The 26,787-nt window shown below is 39.4% G+C and overlaps 1 protein-coding gene across 1 annotated transcript in view; it reads right to left on the bottom strand.

The window, feature by feature from the left end:
- Positions 1 to 26,431, bottom strand: part of Gclc (glutamate-cysteine ligase catalytic subunit) — a 41,917-nt gene extending 15,486 nt beyond the window's left edge. Inside the window, exons 1-4 of the mRNA XM_076858586.2 lie at positions 25,884 to 26,431; positions 6,152 to 6,264; positions 5,158 to 5,340; positions 703 to 816 (exon numbers count right to left, since the gene is read on the bottom strand). Of these exons, the coding sequence (XP_076714701.2) occupies positions 703 to 816; positions 5,158 to 5,340; positions 6,152 to 6,264; positions 25,884 to 26,033 (560 nt within the window). The 5' untranslated portion in view covers positions 26,034 to 26,431. The remainder of the gene's footprint in view (positions 1 to 702; positions 817 to 5,157; positions 5,341 to 6,151; positions 6,265 to 25,883) is intronic.
- Positions 26,432 to 26,787: the final 356 nt, after the last annotated feature.

The following is a 26,787-nucleotide window of genomic DNA, read 5'->3' as shown; positions in this document are numbered from 1 at the left end:
GTTTATAAAATCTGTCTCCCACAAAAGATTCTGCATGTAGCAGATATGGATGCCTATTAACGGAATGAGCACAGCATCCATGACTCTGGATCAGTAAACTTTCCTCAGTAGCCAAGCTGGTGTAGTCCCTGAAGCAATTTAAAAACCTAAGAATTAAACTCCCAAAGGCAGGACGCTGCTCATTGATAGAGTATGTGCTCAACATGTGTGAGGCCCTAGGTTCAATTCCCAGTACCACCCCCACACCCACCCTCACACAGAGTGAAAAATTCAACTACAATATAACAGAGCTAGAAGTTAGCAGAACCGAAGGAGAAGTGTGACTCATATATGCCAGGTGCTGTACAGGTTTTGCCTTATTGTCATGGGACACAGAATGAGATAAGTAGATCATGCTCCTGGTGATCACTTAGAGATGGGAAAGACAGGAATAACTGAAGGAAATATGTCCCCAAATCAGTTTGTTTATAGAACTAGGACTGGAAACAATCTGCTCACTAAAAGAGGACAGTAGCTAAACTTATGCATTTTAAGATGACTTGGAAAATGAACAAATCAAACCTGGATGCAAGAAGCAACACTTATTGGCTTCTGAGGTGTGAGCAGAAGCATGTCTGCTGCCTTCTGTGTGACTCAGGAAACAGCTCAAAGCAGATTCCCAGGCTAATACTCAGAGGGGCATTTCAACACAGACATACTCACCTGAAGCGGGGGTGCTTGTTTATCGCTTCATCTGGAAAGAAGAGGGACTTGGAAGCTCCTCCTTCGACTGGGTTGGGTTTGTACTCAGGCAGGGTGAACCCCGGACAGCCTAATCTACAACAAATTGAAAACTAATCAGATGAGAATTAACTGCCTGTAGTCTTGCTATAATTTGCATCTGTTAAAAATACTCATTTCTATTATTTTCCTTTATAGGATCTAGCACAGGTTTTGAGATCCCCAGAGCAATGCCTGTACTACCACTCCCTGTTCTTCATCACCTTGCTTTAAAATCTGCTTTTGTGATTCCGGCCCGTCAGTGACTTTGAGTCTCTACTCACTCCACATCTATATAATATTTATTTAGGTTTTTCTGAGAACTGACAGCATGGAAGTTACTCTCCTTGGTGATGTTGTTTCTGGTTACAGGTACCCATACTCACCTTCCATGGTGTCCTTCATCAGCTAAACTCACGTTATCTTTTGAGCCTGTACAACACCTGTCCCAACCTACTGATAGGCTTCATCTGAATCTGGAGGTGATCTCCAGGTGTTCGCTTCTACAGTCTACTCAGGAACCCTTCTAGGTTAGCCAGTGTCTCTGGTGTCCCCATCTACCATCAAGAGTTCACTCTGAAGTCCAAACCCAACCTATTATCTTACTTGACCTTAAGAACAACTCTAATTTCAATGTAGAAAAATGAGGCTCCAAATTTATACCTAAATGTAAAGCTCAAATTCTACCTCATTTGTATTAAGGCTACCAGTTCTTCCCAGTTTGGAACTATAAGGTCAATGTTAAGTGCTATGAGGAAAAAGACTAACAAGATTAGTGAAAACAAAACAAGGCAGGCTCTTGTCTGGGTTTTAGATCAGTGTAGGAAACTTTTAGCTTGAGGGCCAAGACTAGTCCACACCATATCTTTAACTCCTACCTTTCCTAAGGTACCTGCTGGCTGCCTACATGCAACATATAAGCAACTACTGAAGTGGCTGATCTTATTTGGAAAACAGTTTCCAGTTGTAAGGGATCCTGAGAATTCTGTGTATCACTTGCTGTGAGCCTGCAACTTTAGGAAAAGTCCTTTAGAAGAATAAAATGACAATCTGAAGGATTTCTTACTAAGAAAATCAGGCAGGGGAAGGCAGAATTGCAATAGGATCCTCAGACACCAACAACATTGCCTTCTAGACCAGAGTCTGCCAACAGAATTGTCTGCAATGATGAAAATGTTTAATGCCTGTGCTGTCCAAACCACGGTGGAGATCGCTAGCCACGAGTGCTACTGAGCATTTGAAATGAGGCCAGCATGACATGCCAGTCAGAATTTCATTTTATTTAATTCATTTAAATAGTCACGTGTCTGTTGTTTTGGATTACTGTTCCACACTACAGAGCTTTGCTTCTTTACGGAGAAAATCACATTGCTTACATTTAAACAAAGCATCCTTTCTCTTTTGCGGCTGTAACTTTATCATTCACTATCAATATGACGTGAGGTTTCTAAGAACTAAATGATTAATAATTTTTCTTATTTTGTTTACAAATCCCCAAATACCCTCCATTCTAATGGCTATTTTTTTTTAATTACAAATTTTTACAACAAAAACTCAATTCCTGTCTCAATTCTCCCTTCACAATGGCTCAAGAAGCCAAAACTTTTTTTAAAAGAACATCAATGAGCTACTCTCAGTTAAGCTAATAGATACAGTGGGACTTAACCAAATATTTTATGGCCCAGAAAGAACCACCTATCAATACTATACCTATTAAAAGCATCACCTATCAATACTAGACATTCTGGCTGGTGTGGTAAAAGCATTCTGGTAATCTCAGCTACTCAGGAGGTCGAGGCAGGAGGATTGCAAGTTGAAGCCAGCCTGGGCAACTTAGCAAGACCCTGTCTCAAAATAAAAAAAAAGGATTGGGGAAGTAGCTCAGTGGCAGAGCAGAGCATCACTGGGTTCAATCCCCAGTGCTATGAAACAAATAAAAAATTACATATTCTTAAATTTTAAAATATAAAACATTTCTGGATTGTGTTACAACCCCTTGTTGCTATTAATTTTAGCAGGGAAAAAGAAAACATGTAAGATCCTGAATTTTCAAATTCACTAAGTTGTCAAATAACATCCAGCCTGCTTCTAGGCTACAACTCTATTATTCTAAGGCTTTCACAATAATTATCTGCAACAACAGCCCTGACATCTCTTCTCTCTTCCAGTCAATTGGCTGACTTTGCCAAGTTTTGATCCATCCACTGTTTTCATCTCCTCCAGCCACACTTATCCAAGCCACCAGGGTGTTCCGTCAGCCCTCTTAGATGCCTCCTCATAAGCCCAGGCTCCTGTCCACAGCCATTCTCGTGCTATAGTCCACAGGAGGGTGAGAAGCAAAAATGTGATATTGTACAACCAATCCCACCTTCCTGGGCCTCCTACTGCTTTCAGGATAATAACTAAAATTCTTAGTTAATCTGATCGGGCCACGAACTACCTACCCATCCAGCCTCACCCTACCACACCTGCACTTCATTCTCAGCTTCCTGGTCACAACCAGCTCACTTGCTTTCTTCTAGTTTCCAGCTTGCCTGGCTTCTCCCAGGACTTGTGTGTATGTCATTCCCCTTCCCCAGGAGACTCCTCTGCTCTCCACTCCAGTGAAACTCCTCTTAGGGCTTTGGACATCACTTCAATCATCTTTCCTCAGAGAAACATTCTCCTCTCCCAGAGTTCATCAGCAGCCATGTCACACTTTCTGGGCTTCGCATCTCTCTCTCACAGCCCTCCCTTAATTTATACTCATTTCATTAATCTTTGTCTTCCCCCAATTCCACAGAGCAAAGCCTGTCTGATTTGTTCATGGTGGTGTGTCCACACATCTTGGATCTGATGTGGAGCAGACACTCAGGGCCTAGGATGTTGCATTAGGATGAAGGAATGTGCCAACTGCTATCAAAACAAACCTATCTACCTTTGCTAAACTCAGGGCTTTTTTGGGGGGATGGGGGTGTGGGGGGCAGGAAAACAGCAGTTGCAAGTAGAATGAAGGAATTACATAAAATAAGAGATACTTCTTGAGGTGTTACTTGCTGAAAGAGTTTTGCTAGGTTGCCCCGGCTGGCCTTGAACTTCAGAGCCTTCCAAGTAGTGGGATTACAGTAGTGTTTTGCTGATTTACTTATGGTTTCACTACTGTATTTAGATCTTAAAAAAATAAAATTCCTGGCTGGATATGGTGGCATTTGCCTGTAGTCTCAGCTACTCAGAAGGCTGAGATGGGAGGATCATAAGTTGGAGACCAATCTGAATAACATAGTGAGACCCCACCTCAAAAACTAACAAACAAAATTAATTAATAAAAAAGTTCCCATTTAAATGTCTCTCTAAAATCAACTGTATGACTCTGAAGGTCTGTGTTCATTACAGACATTTGTCAGAAGAAAGAGGTATTAAAATAGCTCAAAGTGTTCTTGGCCATGGAAACCATGTCCCAAAGCTCTTCCGAACTCTGAGTAGGTAAGTGTACTCTCATAATCTGACATATCTCTAGCACAAACACATCAGGTTTATGTTCAGTTACAACTGCATTCTTACACAGAGGTACTGTGTTTAATAGACAGGATATTCATGCACCTCATTCTAGGATGAAAACATGATTTCACTACTATATTTCCCTTCAGGTACTTTGAGTTATAACTAGATCTGATCACAAATCCTGATTCAGTTGACTTCTCAGCACCATATCCAAAAGTGATTCATCTTGCTCACAGTGAAGACACACCCACAGTACACTGAGGACACAGGTGACCCTCTGATGTCCTCCAGTACTGCTCTGGCATGTTCTCAGCTTAGAACGAGGTGCATGAATAGCCTACCTATTAAACACAGCACCTCTGTGTAAGAATGCAGTTCTGCCCGATCGTAAATCTAATCTGTGCTAGAGATCTATCAGATTGTGAAAGAATGCTCACCTCCTCAAAGTTCAGATGAGCTTTGAGAGGTTGGTTTCCATGGCCAAGAATGCTCTGATACATAATAGAGGGCAAATGATCCTTTTTGAATGTGCCCGAGGGGTTGACCACTATAGTCCAGTGAGAAGAGCACCTGACAGTCACCCAGAGACAGCTTATCTTACTAGGTCAGAAGGGCTCAGCAGACATGCACTCCCTCCACTCTGCCAGTTGGTCATCATAGTCACACCGCCTCTCCCACTGGTCCAGATAGCACTCTCATCACAGCATCCTATGAGGATGTCACCCAGTGACCAAAGCTGATGTAACTTTTACTGCAGCTCTAATGTGACAGCCTACCCCAAAAATGGTGGTATATAAAGTCTCAACTGTCTATAAAGAATGAGAATTGAAGGGTGACATGTTTTAGGGTCACAATTTGCTTTCCTAATAACCTACAGTTTTAATACACCTGCTTGGACATGTTAACATGGGAACTAACCTGGGAAATGAAGTTATAGTGCAAAGAGCCTGATTTTCTTCTAGTACAGAAGTAGCCTCCTTCCGGCGTTTTCTCATGTTGTCCTCAACTGTGTTGAACTCAGACATCGTTCCTCCATAGGGCTGCCCAGGTGTTCCTTCAATCATGTAACTCCCATACTCTGGTCTCCAAAGGGTAGGATGGCTACGGAGGAGAAACAGTTTTAATTTCATCTTATCCTTTTGCTAAAGTCTAGTTGATTTTTATAAGTTTTTAAAGATGCTTTAAAAATTTGAAAGCTGTTAGGTACAAACAAAGCCAAGAGCTCCTTTATAAGGCCATTAATTTTTCTATAACTTTTCAAAAGGGGTTCAAAGTATTTATAAGTAACTGAAAACACACTCAGGGTACTCATTCACTACATAAGACAAAGCTAATCTATTCTGCAGGAATAGAACTGTGGCCTTAAGGGCTTTCAATTTTAAACTTGGGAGTCTAAACTTTTTTTTTTTTTTAACAGCTTCTCAAAAACTATGGAGAAGAAAACGAACTAGAGAGTATACACTTTCTCACCTTCTTTTTGCTTTTAAATAAATGTTTTAAAAACACCATGCCACAAAATCCATTTGCAAGTTTTATCTGGCACTATGGTGTGTGATCCCAATTATGTCTCAACAATGCATTTCTTAAAAAGCATTTAATAGTAGTGAATAGAATGTTTACCTTAATGTATAAGTATTTTGAAATATTAATGAATTTAATCTCAACATTTCAGATGTAGGAATTATCTCTACAGATGAGGAAACAAAGGCACAGAGAGGTTAAATAACTCTCTGGTAAAAGGTTATTCAGCTATTGAGCAGAGGAACCAGTATTTTGAAACCCAGGCAACATAGAAATAGGGCCTGTGCTCTTAACTCCTGTGCCATCTGCCTTTTATAAATCTGAGAAAAGATGCTAACTCTTAGTATTTCTACAGTCCCAGAAACACTAAGCCTTCAGCACATCAACTTACTTTGGGTTTGTTCTTTCCCCCTTCTCTTGTAAAGTTTCAAGAACATCTTCTCCAGACAGGACCAACTGGACTTTTTTATTTTCGTGATCAAAAGACACCAACATGTATTCCACCTATTGAAAATAATAAAGGTGAGAAAGACTAACATTTTTCCAGACTCAAGCTCAGATGATCTATAAAAATAAGGGCAGGGAAATATGAAGGTTGGAAAGGATTCACAACAATGTGAGACAGTCACATTTGCTTTACACACAGTCTAATTTGCATAATATGAAAACCTGCAAAAGATGGTAAGTCAATAGAGGCTTTGTCTGAGGACAAAGACTCATTCTTTGAGCCCTGCTTTTCCCCATTCCTTTCTTCTATTCCCTATAACATCTCATAGAAAGTTCAAGATGTTCCCTTTTGACAAATTTTACTTTAAAACATGTTTTTAAGCTAAGATGCTTAAAAACTTAAGGTTTGTAAAGAAAGTTTGTAAACTGAGGTTGTAAAGAAGTTGAATTTTAAAATTTGAGGGAGATGTCACTTACCAGCAAATTCTTTAATAACCCTGCTACAAATCCCACTTCTAGACCTGTACTCCAGGTGGACTCCACCAAATGGACTCCAAAAAATTGAACTTGAAAAAGTGGACTCCATCAATGTGGATATTTTAGGGATTCTAACAATTTGGTCTTGGCATATAACAAATAAGACAACTTTTCTACTCTGAAATGGTAAAAAAAAATTCCAATGTAGGACATGCTATTGCATTTACAACAATGCCTGGTGGAATTCTGATAAAAACTGAGTTACATATCAGTGGAAAACTTCTGGACAGAGTACAATTATCACCTGCTTTTGTTTTCCCTGAAATAGTGTGCTTTAAACCATGATAGCCGACATGAACAGTGATGATTATGAATTACTACCCGGGATGTAGATAAAACATCCATTATCCACAAGGAAGTAAAAAAGAATAGAGCTGGGATATTCAGGCAAACACTTGAAAGTACCCTTTGTACAAGGCACCAAGACAGTGACTATAGAGGAGAGATGGCAAAGTGGGACCCCACAGGCACACCAGCCCTAGATTCATAAGATAATAGGAAGTAGTATATACACTGTTTTCCTGACACATCTCATGTAAACCCAGATTCCTGCCATAAAGACATGGACCTGGACTGCAGGCTGGGACTGGTTGCTCTCTTCTGGGGATGCACACTGCAGTGTGCAGTGCCTGTTCCCTTACTTATGTATACTTGCCAAGTCTTGAAGACATCTGAGTCAGCCATCCCCATCAGAGGAATGGTAATGTTTAATGGTTAACAGACTGTTCTGGCTTGCAGCTAAGAGGGAGAAATACTGGTGACCACAGGAAATGAAGAGGCAGGTTTAAATAGCAGCCAAACAACAACAAAATAAAATTTATATTTACTTGTCATCTTATTGATGAGTTTAGGTTCCTGATAGGATTTTTTAGTTCAAAAAATGAGTAAGAATGTTTGATTCCAGTATGTGAAGCAGAAAGGAGATCTGTGCCAACACAAATGCTGTCAACTGCTGAAAACTGCAAGTTGAGGCCTCTGTAAGGGCTTCCTATAGTGCATAGAGCCAACAGAGAGCATCTAGAGATGGACCACTCCTGGACAACTAAAACCTGACAGAAAAGCAAGCTTTGTTAAGGCTCAGGATGGGTATATGAAAAGATCCTATGTGTGGAAATGAGTTTGTCTTTAAATGCGCATAATGGGAAAGGGTGTGCCTTGTACTCAGAAATGGATACTAATCTTTAAAGGTATCATGCAAAAGTAGATTTGATTACAGATTAGAACCTGCCCCAGTCTGACTTCAAGATCCACTAGATCTTACTGCTAAGACTACAGAGCATGCCAATCTTGATAAATGACAACAGGCTTTCTATGAAATTATTGTAAGCAATGAGGCAGCAAAGAGTTATCGCATTGGCTAAAATCTCTCAAATGGATCATGCCCATTTTATCAACTGGGTCTAACATTTTGTCAGAGAAGCAGACATGTAACTAATAGTTACACTCATAGATTTAAATGGATGCATCAGTACATCTTGTTAGGTCAAGAATGGAGCCTGCTTGCCCATCCCCCCCCCCTTATTTTAGTGATCTTTCCAGGGTTCTTGCCTGCTTGCTCTATCCATGGATCATTGCTCTATCTATGGATCATTCCTAACTCTCCCAGTTGCAATGAACCTTCCTCCCATAGTATCTCCTTCTTCACCCACTGTCTGCAACATATCTCCTGGCATCATCTGTTTACAGAAGTTATCTTCTTAGCCAGATAACATGCTTCCCGAAAGAAAGATAAAGAGATACCTACTCCTAGCTTCTAGGTTTCTTTCTCTGGAAGTTATCCATTTCCAAAATGAGCAAAAACTTTCATATTCATTACAAATAGGCTAACTTACAATAACTTTGATTAATTTCCTATTTTTTTAAAAAAATAAAATTCTTAGCTTTCAAAAATCATTCTTAGTCCAAGTTTAAAGCATGAATAGGGCAAAAGCATGAGAGGAAAAAAAGCTCAAGCTCCAAGCCTTAGTATCAGCTGAGTGGATGACATTTAAAATGTTAACAAGCCAGACTCTCCTTAATTAAACAATAAGCATCCCATGAACTTGGCAAGAAAGTGAAACAGAAAGGAGAAAGAAATAGACTTACTTTTTGATAAGGTCTAAGTTCTGATGGAAGCCTCAAGAATTTCCTGAACATTTTTCGACACAAGTTTAAGGCCTTCTGAAATACTCCAGTCACACTGATTCTCTGCATCTGTCCTCAAAATGGTTCTTTAATCTCTTACTTTTTCTTATTTTATCCCATTTGCCTCTTCAACACATTGTTTATTTCTAATTCAACATTATACCCTGACCTGGGCTTCTGCTGGCATGCTAGACTAAAACTTCAGCTTACAGAGTAGGCTGCTTTTTATTTACAACATATTCATCTCAATTTTAACACTGCATAAAAATCAATGATTTTCTCATATGATTAGCATTTATGATATGGTATAACTTCCTTGAAGCAGTATGTTGGCCCACACAGAGAAGACATTCTTCACATGCCTAGATTAGTAATATAAGGCTGATGTGAAAAATTTCAAAACTTTCAAAAGAGTCAAAGAAAATAGTTGCAAGGAAGATTGTGGTGACTCTCACAGAGAGCAGAAAATAGTACCCTTCAAAACAAATTGTGCTGTCCATTATGTTAGCCACTAGGCACATGTGGTGAGATTTTAGAATAATTAACATAAACCAAAAGTAAGAATTCAAGTCTCTAGTTCCTATTGGACAGTGCAGAGTAAAACATTTCTATTGCTGCAGAAAACTGTACTGGACAGCACTGGACTAAAACTCAAGAGAAACCACAGCTCTAGGATTAATTTTATCTGGACACACTAATGCAATTGGCTTGGACATACTGATGTTGGCACAGAGGAAATACTTGAATGTAGATCTGCTCTTTCGTGCTTTACAGATGGCACGAGACATTTATTTTCTGTGCTTCTTTGGATAATTTAATTGTTAAGACTATACCTCTAACATATGTCTGTTTTGATTTTCTGATACATAAAACTACAGTATTCCTACCTTATTTTGAACCTAGCCAGTCTTCTCACAGAAATCGACCTCAGAAAAGGCAGGACATCAAATTAACAATGTGATAAGATACTTGTTGTGGTCACCACCATGATGCAGGCACTCTGCAATTTAGAAACTTACAAAGGCAGCATCAGGGCCCCATTCAGGAACTGTATCTGGAGTTTATAGCAGATTCTACCAACAGAGTAATTCTTAACTTGCTTCAAACAGGATTTAGAAGATTTAGGTTTGTTAATTAAACTCCTTCCCCACCATATATGTATGGAATTATGCTATGGGATGAAAAATCTTGAAGAGGTAGTCAGAGCTCCTGGCTTGGGGCTGATTTTGACTGGCTACCTGCTGCCTGGGAAGAGGTCAGCACAGGCTGCATAGCTTTCAAGTGAGGTCAGCCTGATTTTCTTATAAAGGGCTCATCCTGCATCTGCCTTTTCACAGGGCTCGCCTGCCAGCAGAAGATTAGCTGGGAAGGCTGCAGTCACATTACTAAACTTGTTAGCATTTGTCCTGTGGACCGAGAAATTTACCAAGTACATTCAATAGTCTCATTTTGAGAGTGCTGGCATTTCACTGAGAATTACTAGCCATCTGGTAATGAAAAATGCTGAGGTCTGCATCTATGGTTCCAAGACACATTCAAGTATCATTTAAAAAAAAAATGGAAAGAAAAAGGTCACTTCCTGCATTACCACCATTGCTTCCTCTATACTTTCCACCCTCAACCTCATCTCTGGTTGGAGCCTATGAAAACAGTCACAGAGCTCTTTTCCTTACTATCCGGGCAGCCATGTGTGAGGGAGCAGTAAAGGTGCAGCAATCCATTTGAACCCTGGTACCTTCTCAATGCTTCAGTTTTTTCTTTTATAAAATAAAAACAATACCTCCCCTGGAGAGTAATACATAAAACACGCATTTGCCCGTGGTTATTATTTACTAGCTCTAGTGCAGTGACACTGACAGAGGCAAAATACTGTCTTGGAAGTGTTTTTTCAAAGGCTAGTTATAATGCCTTGTTCGACCACAGTGGATTGTGATCAATATTGGGGAAAAAAAATGAGTAGAATAGAAATATCAGAATGTCACTCATGGCAAAGGAAGTACTATTTCAAAAAACAAATCTGTTTCACACAGCATTTGTTTTAGGTGCACTGACTGGTCTTAGTAAAAAAATGAAAGTTACTAGAGTGAAATACTGAAAGTTACTAACTTGGAAACTAACTGTAGTCAGCCAGTCTCAGGGTCCTTCACTGCAGATAAGTCATGCCCCTCCTGACACTCTTAAATGGCTAACAGTAGACCAAAATAAACCCCAGCAATCCTCTCTGACAGCAGAGGGCCAACCTCCTCAGCCTCCTTTTCAACCCCCTCCTCACCCAGCTGCAGCACATTGGCCTTTTTGTTTCTCTAGCAAACACTCCAGGGCCTCTGAAGCACTGCTGTTCCCTCTGCCAGAAAGATTTTACCTTAGCCCTTCAGAGAGCTGGCTGCTCAAATGCCACTTCTTCAGAGAGACCTTTGCTGACTTCACAACACTGTGATTCCTATCCCTGAGGAGAGCCACCAACACCAGTACCTAATGGATTACCTACTCTGAATTGCCAGGAAGGTCATTTTATTCAAGTGCACTGTCTTGTCACCCAAGGTTAATCTTCTCAGAAGTATGATCTTCTAAAAAATTTTATGTATACGGGTGGAAAACTTTCTAAAACTGATTACATTCCCTTCTGCTATCAATAAGAAGATACTAAACATACTTTCACTTTTTATTAGGACTTCAGACTTCATTGGCAATTTCATTTCTTTTTTTTTTTTCTTTTTAGACAATACCCTTATTTATTCATTTTTATGTGGTGCTGAGGATCAAAGCCAGGGCCTTGCACTGCACATGCTAGGCGAGCATGCTCCCGCTGAGCCACAACCCCAGCCCTATTTCTTTAACTAGAATTTAAACACCACAAAACCCTTGCAGCAGCCACAGCTACTGTTTTTTGCAGCTGCTCTCAGAATTGGTTCCTTTCATTTTTGTCTCAATCTTGAGCTGAGGAACTAGATGACCAAGCCTGCAAGAACTGTGTATAAAGTATCCGGGTAAGGGCTGTAGATATGCTTCTGGGAGTGAAATGCAGGAACCTTAGGCTTAGAGGACTTATGTTTACTTCCTAGTTCTTGCTTTATTGGAGTAGGTCAACAGATCATAACCCCTACACCTAACACCACCATGGCAGGCCAGAGTGTTTCCATGCTCAGCATGGGGAGAATGGTTAAAAAGTGTACTGGATAACAATACAGCTTCTAAGCACCTGATTTGGGTGAACACATGAATATTTAGAGAGGGATATGAATGAAGCTCATCCATAGAACCACTTTAGCTTACAATTCTCAGAGAACACACTTACTGAGATTTTTTTTTTTAATGTTAACTTTCTAGTGTTTAAGGCGAGCTGCAATCCCTAACTCTTTCAAACACTTCAGAGAGGTACTAACCAGCTTTCACAGGTATTCCAAAGACCTTTCCTATCTTTGTGAAATCCAAGCTCCTGACACCTGTGGTTAATCCAAATGGGGCAGAATCACTTCCCAGATTCTTAATAATTTCGAGGAAAGACCATGGAGTCTCGCACCTTACGGTTTTGCTTTAATTCTGCTAAATCAGCATTGGTTCAGAATCTAAGGAATTAACTGAATCCAAAGAACAACAAAGATCTGGCAGGATTCAGTCCCTATGAACAGTTATGTAATCAGGAACATCTGGTTGGGGGGGTTGGGGTTGTAATCTTATTGTGGAAATCAGTTCAACGACTAAATCCTGACCATAACAGTCACAAATACCTAAGAACATAGAAAGTTCTCTGAAGAACACACAACAGAATAGAACCACGGCCACATGAACTCTCTACGAATAGACGAATCCAGATGACCAATTTTCTGGTTACCTATGAAAATATATCAAAAACAAACGCTTAGGGCTGAGGATCTAGCTCCATGGTAGAGGGCAATCCCCAGCACCACAAAACACACACACACACACACACACAACCAAAAATAATTAAATAACCCCCCCCCCCAAAAAAAAAAACCCAGAACAAACCCCTCTTAACTAGAGGGTTAAGGCTTAATATCTTCTTAATGTCTGGGAAATAACCTTTAAGTGGAGATTCAGGAGTATCATTCTAACTAAGTTTTGCTCCATCCCAAGTCATTAATAACTGGCAACTGGCAACTCCAGGGGCTACATTTCAGTTCTCATTCTACCCATCCTCTTGAAAGTGCCACCATTCTTCCAGCACATGGCGTCCTCAAGATCCCATGCTATATTCCTGTTCCTTAAGTGTATAGTCACTAGGGTTCTGAGGCACTCTGTATGGGTTACCTCACCCTCACCTCCTTCTTGCTATTTATTTATTTATTCACTACTAGGAATTGAACCCAGAGGCACTTTTTAACCACCACCTTCAAGTTTGTGGCTGCCAAACCCACACAGTTAACCCAGATGTGCTCTAGCTCCCTTTCCTCATTGTGCACCTGGTATTTCTACTGCATAAAAAAGACAGGCTCCAAGGGCTTTAAACCAGCATGTGCACTCTAGTTCCCCCAGGAACTATTCCTACTGGTATTCCTGTGATCATCTACACTAGAAACCTGGGTGAGAGGATCCACTCCAGTGCTGGGTCCTCCCGAGTAGTTTTTTTAACATGCAAAATTCTTTCTCTGGAGCCTTGGGCCAGACTCTTTTTTTCTCTGCTAGCAAAGATTACAACCTGCATTGTGGGCTTCTTATCTCTGTGTCTCCTAAACCAGTTTTTACTACCAAAATGAACTACAAGAAACATCTTTCTACCATTTGGGGATTTAGAATACTGTGTCTCCCAATATGGCCTATTATAAAGTACCTTAACTAGCCTGGATTCAACATGCCTTTCTTGCCTCAACCTCTAGCCATTTCCTATTCTCTGCTTTGGCCCTATATCAAAGCAATACTAATTGACCCTCCATCGACTCCAGGTACCTTCACAGTCACACATTTGGTAGGTCCTTTCCTGACCTTCTTAACCTTCCTTTCAGATTCCAACAGAAGGGCCTCTCCATGTACAAGTCTTAGGATCTCTACCTACAGAGCAAATTCCTCCTTTCCTCCCTCCCTTTGTCCCCACTTTTCTTCCCCCTACCCCAGCCACTGAATTCTTCAAGGGCAGAGAGCTTCTCTCTTCAATCTTATGATCTAGCACAGGAAGTATTCAATATATAGGAAGTACTCAATAAATACTTCTTAATTTAAAAGTTATCCATCATAAGAATAAACCCTTTAGTATTTTGCCATACATGAATAAAGTTTAAGTATCAGCTTCTGGAGGAGACAGTTTACACCATTTTGCTTGTTACAAAAAAGCTGTGAGACTCAAATAGGTTTATTTAAAAAGATAAAGAAAAAAATTTCTAGAAATTTAACCTCTACAGCTTTATATTTAAGATTACTTTTTCAATTGTCATTAAAGCATATTACTTCAAGAGAAATACTAACATCCAATAGGTGATGGGCAAAAAAATGTATTCTACCAGTTCACAAATGCATTTCCTGATATTTTATAATTTATATGGAGTTTAGAGCATTCTGAAGCAGCTACAATGCTAAAAGCATTTGCCTAGCATGTGCAAGGCTCTGAGTTCAATTCCCAGCATTGGAAGAAAATATATTTTTTTTAAAGAACTGTAAAATTGTCAAAAGATAAAAATGTATGTGTAAGCATGCAATTCAAAATCAAATGATAGGCATTTTAAAAATCAGCCTTACAGATGAGGAAATTGTAGCCCAAAGAATTTTAGATTTAGCCAAGCACAGTGGTGTATGCCTGTAATCTCACAGTGACTCAGAAGGCTGAGGCAGGAGGATTGCAAGTTCAAGGTCAGCCTTAGCAACCTCACCCTCACCCTCCTCCTTGTTATTTATTTATTTACTACTAGGGATTGAACCCAGAGGCACTTTTTAACCACCACCTTTCAAGTTTGTGGCTGCCAAACCCACATAGGCAACTCAGACGTTGCTCTAGTCCCTCTCCTCACTTGGTGAGACCCTGTCTCAAAACAACACAAAACAAAAAGGTTGGGGATATGGCTCAGTGGTAAAGTGAAAAAAAAATTAGTTTTGTATCTAAGATCTCACGGTTATTTGGGAACTATTTGAGGGAGACCCAGGACTTTGACTATCATTTCAGACTAAAGTCATTCAAAAAATGTATACAAACTTATAAATAACTGTGCTCTTACCAAACAGTCATACAACAAATGATAACAGTAATACTAAATACCAAACATTAATAGCACAAAAGCAAATACAATCTGACTAGGAAAACTTGACTAAACCTTGGTTGTTGGCAGGTGTCTTATAACAACAGGATTATTAGCTTTTGGGCAAAGACAAAGGAGAACAGAGATGAAAAGATAATAGAAAAAGTGAGAAAAACATTCTCTTCCAATCAAGATGGAATAAGGGGGACCAACATTTACTCTCCCACCTGAAACAACAACAAAAGAAAGAAGAGGGAGAAAGAGATAAAATATAAAATAATTGTTTTAAAGACACTGAAAATCAGATAACAAAGGACGGAGATCCTTGGGTTAGGGTGAAAAAAATTAAGTGAGCCCTACAAATGCCCCAACTCACTGCTTGAAAAGAGACTCTAGGTCATGGACAGGGAGGTAGGCAGAGTCTAGTGGACTCCCTAAAATTGAAAAGATGAAGCTGGAAGTATGGGGAAATTGAGTCAACTAGAGTTCATGGGAAAGGCTACTGGAAAGAAGAGAATGATACAGAGAACTCCAGAGATAAGCAGAATTTCTCCTGAAGGATTCAGTAGTAAATCAACTACTGAAATGGGACCTTAGTACCCCATATCAGGGCAAGGTATGTCCTCACCAGCAATATAAATCATAATTCAGGCATTCTGAGTAGAGTACTCAGAAACAGCCCTAACCCTAGACTTCTCTGAATCTGCATAATGAACTGTAAATGCAACTCCTGAAAGGAACAAAGTTTAAGAATACTTACAGAATAAACAAATATCAAGTACACAACAAGGTAAAATTCACAATGTCTAGCATCCAATCAGTGATTGAATGCATGTATACCTTTGTTCAAAGATGCAGAGAAACATCCTTGAAATGAAGAGAAAAATCAACCAATTGCATCTGACCTAAAATGACAAAGATAATAGAATGAGCAGCCAATGCTATTAAACACAGTTGAGAACTGTACATGTTTAAATAAGTGAGTTTAGGGTCACTGGGTAGAAGACAAATACACTAAGTCAATATTATTTTAACAGACCAGCAAAGAAGTTAATTAGAAATTGAAATTTTTAAAAAATAATTTACAAACATTTATGATAGAATTAAAACACATGAAACACTTAAGGAGAAATATGACAAAAAAAGATGTTAAAGACCTACTCCTGAAAACTACAAATCACTGCTAAGAGACATTAAAGGAGATAGGTGGAGAGACTTATTTGTTAATAGGAAGACTCAATATTATTAAGATATTAATCTATCAATTCAAGGCAATCCCATCAGGGTTTGTGGATTTTTTGTTGTTGTTGTTGTTGTTTTTGGTAGAAATTGCCAATTTAGTTCTAAAATTCATGTAGAAATGCTCAAAGTGTCTAAAAAAATCAAACCAGTTGGAAAAAGAACAAAGTCGGAGAGTTGACACTCTCTGATCTCATGACTTCTTATAAAGCCATAGTAATTAAAAGAGTGTGCTACTGGCATAAAGACAGACAATTAGGTCAATGGAATAGTACAGAGTCCCAAAATAAATCCATACATATACAGACAACCAGTACTGAACAAAGGTGTAAAGGTAATACACCTTTGAAAGGGAGGAAAGGATAGACTTTTAAACAGAAAATTCTGGAGCAACATGCAAACAAAACCTTTAGCACACCATTTTGCATCAGGAACCATATATACACATATAAAATATACATATACATACATATAGTTTATTTATGTATATAAACTATATCTTAAAATGGACTAGAGAACTAATGTAAAATCTAAAGTTATAATACTTCTTGAAGAAAGCACAGGAGAACATCTTTGTAAACTTAGATTAGGCAAAGATTAATCTTTGGATACCATACCAACAGTATAACCCACAAAGAACAAATGGGTGAACTGGAATTCAACAAAATAAACTTCTATTCTTCAAAATATACTATTTAAGAGAATGAAAACGGACTAGGAAAAAAAATTTGCAAAGCATGTATCTGAAACCGCATCCAGAACATACACAGAACTCTTAAAATGGAATAGTTTGAAAAGAACTCAAATAGACAAATGTTTTTAACATGTTTCACAAGACAGAAGGCATTAATTACATGAAAAGATAATCAACATCATTGGTCTTTAGGGAAATACATATTCAAACTACATCGGGGCTGGGGTTGTGGCTCAGTGGTAGAGTGCTCACTTCGCACCGGTGCGGCCCTGGATTCAATCCTCAGCACCATATAAAAATAAATAAATAAAAATATTATGTCCAACTACAACTAAAAAATAAATATTTTAAAAAATACAATGAAATACCACACACAACTAATGGAATGTCTAAAATTAATGAGACTGCCTATACCAAGGATGTAAATGAACTGGAACAGGCATACCTTGCTGTTAAGAATGCAAAATGGTACAACCACTTTAGAGAAGTTTAGTAATTTCCTTAAAAAGTTAAAATACACATCTTGTAGGTAATAATCAAAACAAGGAAAGAATACGTCCATACAAAGACTTATAAGCTAATGTTCTTTTATTCGTAATAGCTAAAAATTAGACCCAACACAAATGGCAAATAAACAAATGGTGGTATAGCCATAGGATAGAATATTACTCAGCAATTAAAAGGAATAAACTACTGAACAATACAACACGGATAAATTTCAAAATATACAGAGTTAAAAGCCACACCATACAGGCTGTCATATGCCTGTAGTCCTAGCTACTTGGGAAACTCGAAACAGGAAGATTGCTTAATCCCAGAAATTTGGAGCTGGCCTGGGCAATATAGTAAGACTGTTTCTAAAAAAGAAAAAGTAAAGAAAAGTCAGATTGAAAGTATACTGTAAGAGTTCCTAGATAAAAAATTCTAGGAAATGCAAACCAAGCTACAGTGATCGAGAGTAGATATGAGGTTGCCAGAGGATAGGGAGAGGGAAGAATTAAAAAGGGGCAGAGACATTTTTGAAGATAATGGATATGTTCATCTTGACACATACACACTTGTGTATCAAAACTTACTGATGCTGGTGATATGGTTCAGTGGTAGAGCACATGTTTAGCATGTGTAAGGCCCTGGGTTCAATCCCCCCAGCACCAAAAACCAGAAACTTATCAGATAGTTCATTTAAATAAAGGTAGTTTATTTTCTGTTAATTATACCTTAATAAGCTGTTAAGATATATACACAAATTCTGATATTAGAGGTTCAGTTAATATTGTGACATCTTTTCTAAAAATATACGGTCTTAATGAAGCAAGTTTATGTTTCAAAATGGTGAGTCAGAGTACTGATAAATGAATATAGTGCTAAAACTTCTTCCTTCTTTTTCGTTTCTTTCGTTCCTTCCTTTCTTCCTTTGTGGTAGTGCTGCAAACAAACCCAAAGCCTTCTACATGCTAGGCAGGCAGGCACTCTGCACTGAGCTACACTCTAGACAGTAGGAACTTCACATGGAGAAATTCAACAGGAATATGGTGGAGATGAACCCGCTACTTATCCTGGGGATTGAACATAAGGCCTCCAGAACATAAGGCAAGTGCTCTACCTCTGAGCTACATCACCTCTACACACTGGCCATACCTGTTCATCACATTTACACCACCAAAATTCACAGAGAGCTTCACACAATTAATGAATACAAGTTTTTCAAGGCACTTTCTAAAAGTGGCACTGAAAGAAGACTCACAGGGCTGGGATCGTGACTCAGCGGTAGAGCGCTTACCTGACACATGTGAGGCCCTGGGTCCGATCCTGAGCATCACATATAAATAAATAAAATAAAGGTATAGTGTCCACCTACAACTAAAAAAAAAAAAAAAAAAAAAAAAAGGCTCACAATCACCCGAAATGAGTTCCTTTGGCCTTTCTGTCTCTCAAGCACCACCTACATGCAAACATCTGCCATGGACATAGGAATTTCTGGGATGCTATGGAAAAGCTTAGTGCCTCAGAGACTTAGTGAAGGACTAAGTAACTCAGTGAAGACCATGTCTCTAAATAAAATATAAAAAAGGGCTGGGGAGGTGCTCAGTGGTCAAGTACCTCTGGGTTCAACCGCAGTACCAAAAAAAAAAAAAAAAAAAATTAACTGTATGTTTTAAATGGATGTACATTAATTTCATACTCAATAAAATTGGGTTTAAAAAGAAAATACAAAACTTATAAAACACAAAAAGAACACTAAAGCAACAACAAAATTGAGATGAATACCAAAACTCATAGACAAGGTCACATTTAAGGCAAGTTTAAAATTTCAACCTTAGGGGTGGATGTAGTTCAGTGGGACAACACTTGCCTCGTGTTCTAGAGGCCCTGAGTTTGATTCCCAGCATGGGGGTAGGGGCAGGGAAGGAACAGGGGATCTGTTATGGTTTATATATGAGGTGTCTCCCAAATGCTCTTGGGTGGGACAATGCAAGAAAGTTCAGAAGCGAAATGATTGTTTTATGAAAGCCTTAATCTAACCTAATCTAATCTAATCAGTGGATTGATCCTCTTCAATGTATTAATTGGGTGGTAACTATAGGCAGGTAGGGTGCGACTGGAGGAGGTAGGTCATTGAGAACATGCCTTTGGGGTATATACTTTGTTCAAGGTGAGCAGAACACTCTGCTTCTTGACTGGCATGTCCAGAGTGGCTTTCCTCTACCATACTTCTTCTGCCATGGTGTTCTGCCTCACCTTGGGCCCACAGCAATGGAGACAGAGGTCTATAGACTGAGACCTCTGAAATTTTAAGTGCCAAATAAACTTTTCCTCCTCTAAAATTGTTCTTATCCAGTTTTTTTGGTCACAGAGACAAAAACAGCTAACTAAAAAAGACCTTAGCTTCAATTTCTTATATATACACAAAGGATCAGTTATATGGTTTTCTAACTTTAAAAAAGGAACCTCTTGTTGTTGGTTGCTATGGCAATTTAGCGAAACCCAGTCTCAAAATAAAAAAGGGCTAAGGATATAGTTCAGTGATAGAGCACTCCTGGGTTCAATCCCCAATACCTCCACCACCACCAAAAAAAAAAAAAAAAAACCACCAGAAGGCTCCAAACAATGTCTGACTTTTTCCCCCCTAGATTTCACCACTGTTTGGATGAGGTCAATAAATGCTGTTGAATCCAGGTCCTGTGATGGCCAAAGGAGACATAAAGATGAAACATTTTCTTTCATTTGCTACAGAATATACAATGAAAATACAGAAGAAACCTAAATCTTTGTGATGCTTATTAACAAATAATTTATATCCAATATCTTATTCTAAGAAGTCAATCTAGGGGGTTGGGGCTGCAGCTCAGTGGCAGAGTGCCTGCCTAGCACATATAAAGCACTGGGTTTGATCTTTTGGAGCACCACATAAAAATGAAATAAATAAAGTAAATATATACATAAAAAGTCACTCTAGATTTTGAAATGTAATTTAGAAATTCCATAAAAAATTACTAATGAAAAAATAATTAGGGCTGAGATTGTAAATGCTTGTCTGGCACATGTGGGGCACTGGGTTAAATCCTTAGCACCACATAAAAATCAAATAAATAAAATAAAGGTATTGTGTCTATCTACAACTAAAAATATTTTTTAAAAAATATTATACCTGCTATGCAAAAAATCAGTTAATTGGGAAAAAAAGCCCATAAACATGAAAAGCTTCATTCCCCAATGACCATGGCTATTTAAGTGAGATACACTAGGGCTGGGAATATAGCCTTGAATGAACAAGTTTCTGGGTTCAATCCCCAGCACCACAAAAAAGAAAAAAAAAAAAAAAAGAAGAAGAAGAAGAAGAAGAAGAAGAAGAAGCAAATGAGATACACAGGTTATACTGAAATTCCCAAGTAACTATACACTGTATTTTCCTCTCCAGATTCATATGGACTTTCCTGTCAACTAGAAGACAGTTTACCTTCTTGCCTTTGAGAACCATTACATTTGGCTTAAAAACTAGAAAAATAACATTCACTTGTACATGCCGTCTTCTGATACCTTTACAACGATATACTTTAAACTCTGTAAAAGATTTGATAAAAATCTCATATATTCTAAAACCTGGTATAAACTGTTTAAGAAATGGACGTGGAATCAGACAATTTCAATTCTGATGTCTCTTCTACTAGGTAGTTGAAAAGGCCTGGGAGACAGCTAACACCTACTACCAGTGTGATTAGGAACAATAGAGAGACAGATTTACTACCATATTTATATCACAGATCTCCTAGATCAGTTAAAAAATGTGCCCATACCAAGTTATGAATAAAATAGCTGAAAATTGTGTGTGAGCTATGCAAAAACAAGTGTTTATCCTTACTGATTGATTGATTTTTTGCATTTAAAAAAAAAAAAAACAAAGAAAAATCAGTGGCCTAAATATCCTTTCCATCATCAGCTATCCTGGAGTAATACAAGGTATCTTGTATTGGAGTTAGGACTTTTATTTCCCACTGTTAGAGCATAATACATAATAAGGTTTGGACCTATAATATTAAAGGTAAAACAGGCATCTGTATGCTGATTTGGGAATCTATGGACTTCTAAGGTTCCCCTAGGAAAATACTTTTGAGTTCCCATAAGCCTACATATATGGGTCTTCACAACACAATCCACTTTACCAGTGACTGGTTGTTGGCACCTTCAGGTGAATCTCAGAGTTAACATATTAGGGCTTAAAATATGTACATTATTAAAAACCTTCTTCAAAATGTAATTAATTAAACTATAAAAGCTGGAAGGGATAAGAGAGTCCAACCCTCTCCTTTTCCAAATAAGGAAACTGAAGCTCTAGATTACACAGGGCATTTGGCAGACCTTGGACTAGAACACAAATGAACCCTAAATCCAGGGTTCTTTGTGGTATGAAGATGTAAATAATGCTCTGGTAGGTAGGACTCGGCATTTCTAAAGCTGAAGGCGCTCTTCCAACCATATACCTACATTAAGTTTTGAGAGTTTTTGTTTGATTCTTTCCTTAAAAAAAAAAAAAAAAAAAAAAAAAAAAGCAAGCATGGCCCTATAAATGCAACAACAAACCATGAAAAGCAGCATTTGGTGTCAAGCCCATACACTACAACTTATCACATCCAAAACACTACTTTCTGTCTAGCAGGACCATCCCTCATCTCCAGGGGCCATACCACTCACCACACCTTTCTCTACTTTTATCTGCTCAGCCTATTTCTCAGGAACTTCCCAAGGCTTCTAACCCAGTCTTCAGAATTGTAGTCAGTACAGGCAATAGTGAGTCCCTACTCTGTGCAAGGACACGTGCCAACCTCCAGCTTTTCCCACAGTGCTCACTTCAACAAGAAAGGCTTTCAAACTCCTTCACCTGTGAACCACAGTAAGAATTTACCTGCAAACTACCCTGTTTACACACTCTCAAAAAAGCAACTCAAAAGTTTGACATAATCTTACAATATATGATAAATTATTTTTTGTGTGTGGGTTTGGGTTTTTTCATTTTGTTTTTTTTGGCAGTACTGGAGACTAAACCCCAGGGTTGCTCTACCACACTGTACTATATTCCCAGCCCTTTTTATTTTTGAGACAGGACCTAGCTAAGTCTGTGATCCTCTTGAGTTAGCCTTGAGCCTGTGATCTTCTTCCCTTAGCCTCCCCAGTAACTTGTAATTGCAGGTATGGGCAGCAATATTCTTCATACTATTCAATTTCATTTTCAAAATGTTTTGGTTGACAGAGATATTAGCGCTTCAGGGCTCACTGCAGCACTGTTCACAATGGCCAAGATGTGGGAACAATCTAAATATTCATCCTCAGAAGAATGGATAAAGAAAATGTGGTATATACGAACAATGGAATGTTATTTAGCCTTAAAAAAGGAACTCCTTCATTATGTGACAACTTGGATGACTGACCATTGAGAATATTATGCTAAGTAAAATAAATATGTCACAGGACAAATAATGTATTATTTCACTTATATAAGATAGCTAAAATATCTAAACTCCTAGAATCAGAGAGTAGAATAGTGGTTGCCAATGGCTAAGATGAGGGGAAAATGAAGAGCGCTAATCCACAAGCATGATGTCTCCATTATGCAAGATAAACAAATTCTGCAGATTTGTAGGACACTGTTCCCGTAGTTAACAACACTTTACTGCATACTTAAAAATTGTTAAGAAGGTAGATTGCATGATAAGTGTTCCTAAACAAAAATAAACAGTCTTGGTTGAAGTTTTCAAAATTTCTCAACCCACTATGGATCATGGCCTCAGTGTGAAAAATAATCCTCTAACTTATAAGAGGTGATTACTTTGTTAAGAAGATGGAGGAATAGTATCAACAAATCCTTAGACATGAGATCCCCTAGGGAATGTCACACTTTCTCCCTGTCCATAAGATGGGAGTTGAAGGATATGGGGCATCAGTAAAGTGACATTTCAGAAATAAAAAGTAGAGTAGAGCATTTTTTCTAACCATCCAGGCAAATTTCACAACTGTAATCCTTTCCCTGTGACAGGCTACCCATTTCCAACAGATGGGAACACTAGTCTTAAAAATTTTATACTCCAACCAGAGAGATGACAGAAAAATCTAATATAATAATAAGTGAGCAGATTTTTTTTTCATTTAGGATAACTTTTCAACCTCAAGTTTCTGTTAAACAGTCTACTCTCCACTCTGAAGGATGCTGATTTGTTAGTGGGGAGGGGTCAAAGGATTTTTTTTTTTAGGAAAAAAATCTAAGGGATAGAAAAGATCATGAAATAAACAGAAAAGTACTAGTTAAAGGAGAAGCAGTTCAAGTTTTTAAAAAGCAATCTGTAGCTTTGTATTTCATTTATAATATATAACAGATATCTGGAACATGAAATTTGAAGATCAAGTTTCAACAGTCACTAATGAAAGTTTTCATAGATCTTTGGCACATTCTAATGTAAGAGCAGGGCTATTCAGTCAGCTTATTAAAAAATGACAAACCAGAAGTCTTAATTATTCAATATATGTGCACATCATCATCTTTTCAAGAAGTTTGTTACCTGGCTGAAATGCTGTGCCCAATTTTCTCCCCTTTATAAAAGCAAAATACAAGTACACATTACTGCCACTCTTTTTCGCTTCTCTTCATCTTTTGGGGTAGGAAGGAGAAGCAAATCTCTCTCCATGAGTCTGTTGAAGTTGAGACATATGTATGTATCACATGTCAAGGCCCACACTTCACTCTTCTCACACCAGTTCATTCAACCACTACAAGTCACTTACAGTAGGTAGTTCTAAATATTCTTTCTGCCAACAGGAGAAATACATTTCAAAACTTCTCCATGAATGGAGATAAGTAGGGAAGAGGGTTCTCCAGAGTGAACTCCTGTGCTCCAACTGTGTTGAAAATCTGTTGATACAGTTTTATCTGGGACAGTGACTATAAAGGTAGTCCTAATTTGATGTGAAACAGGCACAAGTAAAATTCTAACGTTTAATTGTTCAAAAATGACTAGTTGCACAAGTACCTGATACCAACCATACCAGGCACAAGGTTAAGTCCTAGAAAAACAGGTAAGCAAGAAGCATGGGGTCCCTCCTAAATATCAGTCCCTCCTACCAGGGCTGATATTTTCCTGTGATATGGAATACACAAATAAATGTATAAATGCAGATGTTGTAAAGAAATACTGAATTTTAGATTAAAACTGAAGAACTACCAAACATATTTTATGTATCCTTTTTCTGTTCAAAGTGTAAGAGAACATTTTGTAGATACAGGAATTACTAGTCATTATTACTTTTCTAATTTAAATCAGCAGAGTTATCTACCAATCTTAGAAACACGAAAAACTAACTTTTTGCAGTTAGGTACTCTGCATTGGTATGGCAGCACTTCCACACTTGGGCCAAGAGTGATAACAACACCGACCAGAAGATAAATTACAGGAGTAGCAAAACATCTACAGCAAGTGCCCAAATCATGCAAAACAGACAAAAGACTTCTCAAGAAGTCTTTTAATAATATGTACTGCATAGTAATGTTTTTTAAAAACAGGAAGGGCACAAAAAACTTTGGCAGAAAAGACTAAATGTAACAATTTTTAACATTGCTGCTTTCCAGATCATTCCAATAAATAATGTTTCAACACTGAAAATCTAAAGATTTCATCTCCAGGCAGAACACAAGCTAAAGCGATGAATAGTGAAGTTTAGGTGCAGGACTCAGATCATCCTAGGAAAGAATCATAACTTTGAAGACTTAAAACATTCCCACTTATGCTTAAACAGGAACCGAAGGTTCCTTCCTCCTTAAGGAAAACTGAGCTGTAACTTGTTCCAATTTATAGCTATAAAGTTGGCGGTTAAAGACAGAGAAGTTCAACAAAAACACCTAGATGAGGTAGGGCTGAATGATGTAAGGATGTACATCCTTTAGACCTGACTTCTAAAAGCAAGAGGCCTCCTAGAACAATTTAGTCCCGTTCACATTAATCGCAAAGATGAATTTTGAGATGGGACAGTGGGTGGCGGTAGCCTTCAGTCAGCAGCTACACAAAACTTTTTTGTGTACGTATATATACACACACATGTATATACATACTTTTTCATGCTCACGTCCTCCCAGCACCCAATCCGCGTTTCTTGAATGAAGGGGAAGGCTTAAATGAATGAATGAATGAATAAACGAACAAACGAGAGAGCTGGGGAGAGATGGGAGTCTGGCTAAGGGGCTCAGGCAGGGCCCCCAGGGCCCAGTGGCCCTGCACACCCGGTCCGCAAGGGCAGAGACAGCGCCGGGGAGCAGGACAGGGGACCGACAGAGATGGGCCGGGGACTAGGGTGCGGGTCCGGCCTGGCGGAACAAAGGAGCGCGGTGACCTGGCAGGGGCACCGGTCGCAGCGCTCACCTCGTCGCCCCACTTGAGCACGTCCTTGTGCCGGTCCTTGACGGCGTGGTAGATGTGCAGGAACTGGAGGATCCCGTGCCGCCGCACGTGGTCGGCGTAGCGCTTGGTCTCCTCCCAGCTCAGAGGCGAGCCCTGGGACAGCAGCCCCATGGCCGCCCCCTCCTCCTCGAGCTGACGGTGGCAGTCGCTTGCTCCGGGCGCCGGGCGCGAGCCGGACACTCAGCGGTCCGCAGAAGGCGGCGGCTGCTCCACTCAGGGGGGCGCCCTCCGGCCGCGGCAGACAGAAGGAGGGTCCTATCCGTTCTGGCTCCCGGCGCGGGGATCCCTGCCGCCCAGGTGACAGAGCCCGGGTCCGGTGCACCGCGCAGACAGAGGCAAAAGGCGGCAGGGCAGTCTCGGCGGTTCTCAGCCCGTTCCGACGCCCGCCTGCTTCAGCCTTAAGTCGCCGGTGGCGGTTCCCGATTCTTGGTGCCGGTGTCCTGCACTGGCTTCTTCCTACTTGTGTCCAAAACCTGCGCCGCTGCGGAGCATGCCCAGTCTCCGCGTCCGCTGGCTCGCCGCTCCCGGAGTGATCCGGAGTTCCAGATTTTATAGCCTGCGGGCGGGGGCGGAGAAAGGAGGCGGTGCGAGAAAGGGAGGCGTGGCTGAGAACCCGAGGGGTCGCTAGGGGCTGCGGAGGAGGCGTGGCAGGCGTGGCTGGGACAGAGACGTAGGGCGGTGCTCTCGGGAGGCGGGGCGGGGAGAAGGGGAGGAGTTCAGAGAAGGGGAGGGGAGAGGGCGGAGTGACCCAGGCCTCAATTAAGCAAAACTTGATAGTTGAAGAAGAAGATTGGTTAAATGAATTAATGAAGAGTACACCAGATTACTTTTTAGTTGGAAAAAGTCTCACACCTGTAAGAAGAGG

This window comes from Callospermophilus lateralis, chromosome 6, assembly GCF_048772815.1.
Source record: "Callospermophilus lateralis isolate mCalLat2 chromosome 6, mCalLat2.hap1, whole genome shotgun sequence".
Classification (NCBI taxonomy): Eukaryota; Metazoa; Chordata; class Mammalia; order Rodentia; family Sciuridae; genus Callospermophilus; species Callospermophilus lateralis.
This window is presented reverse-complemented; position numbering and strand designations above follow the sequence as displayed.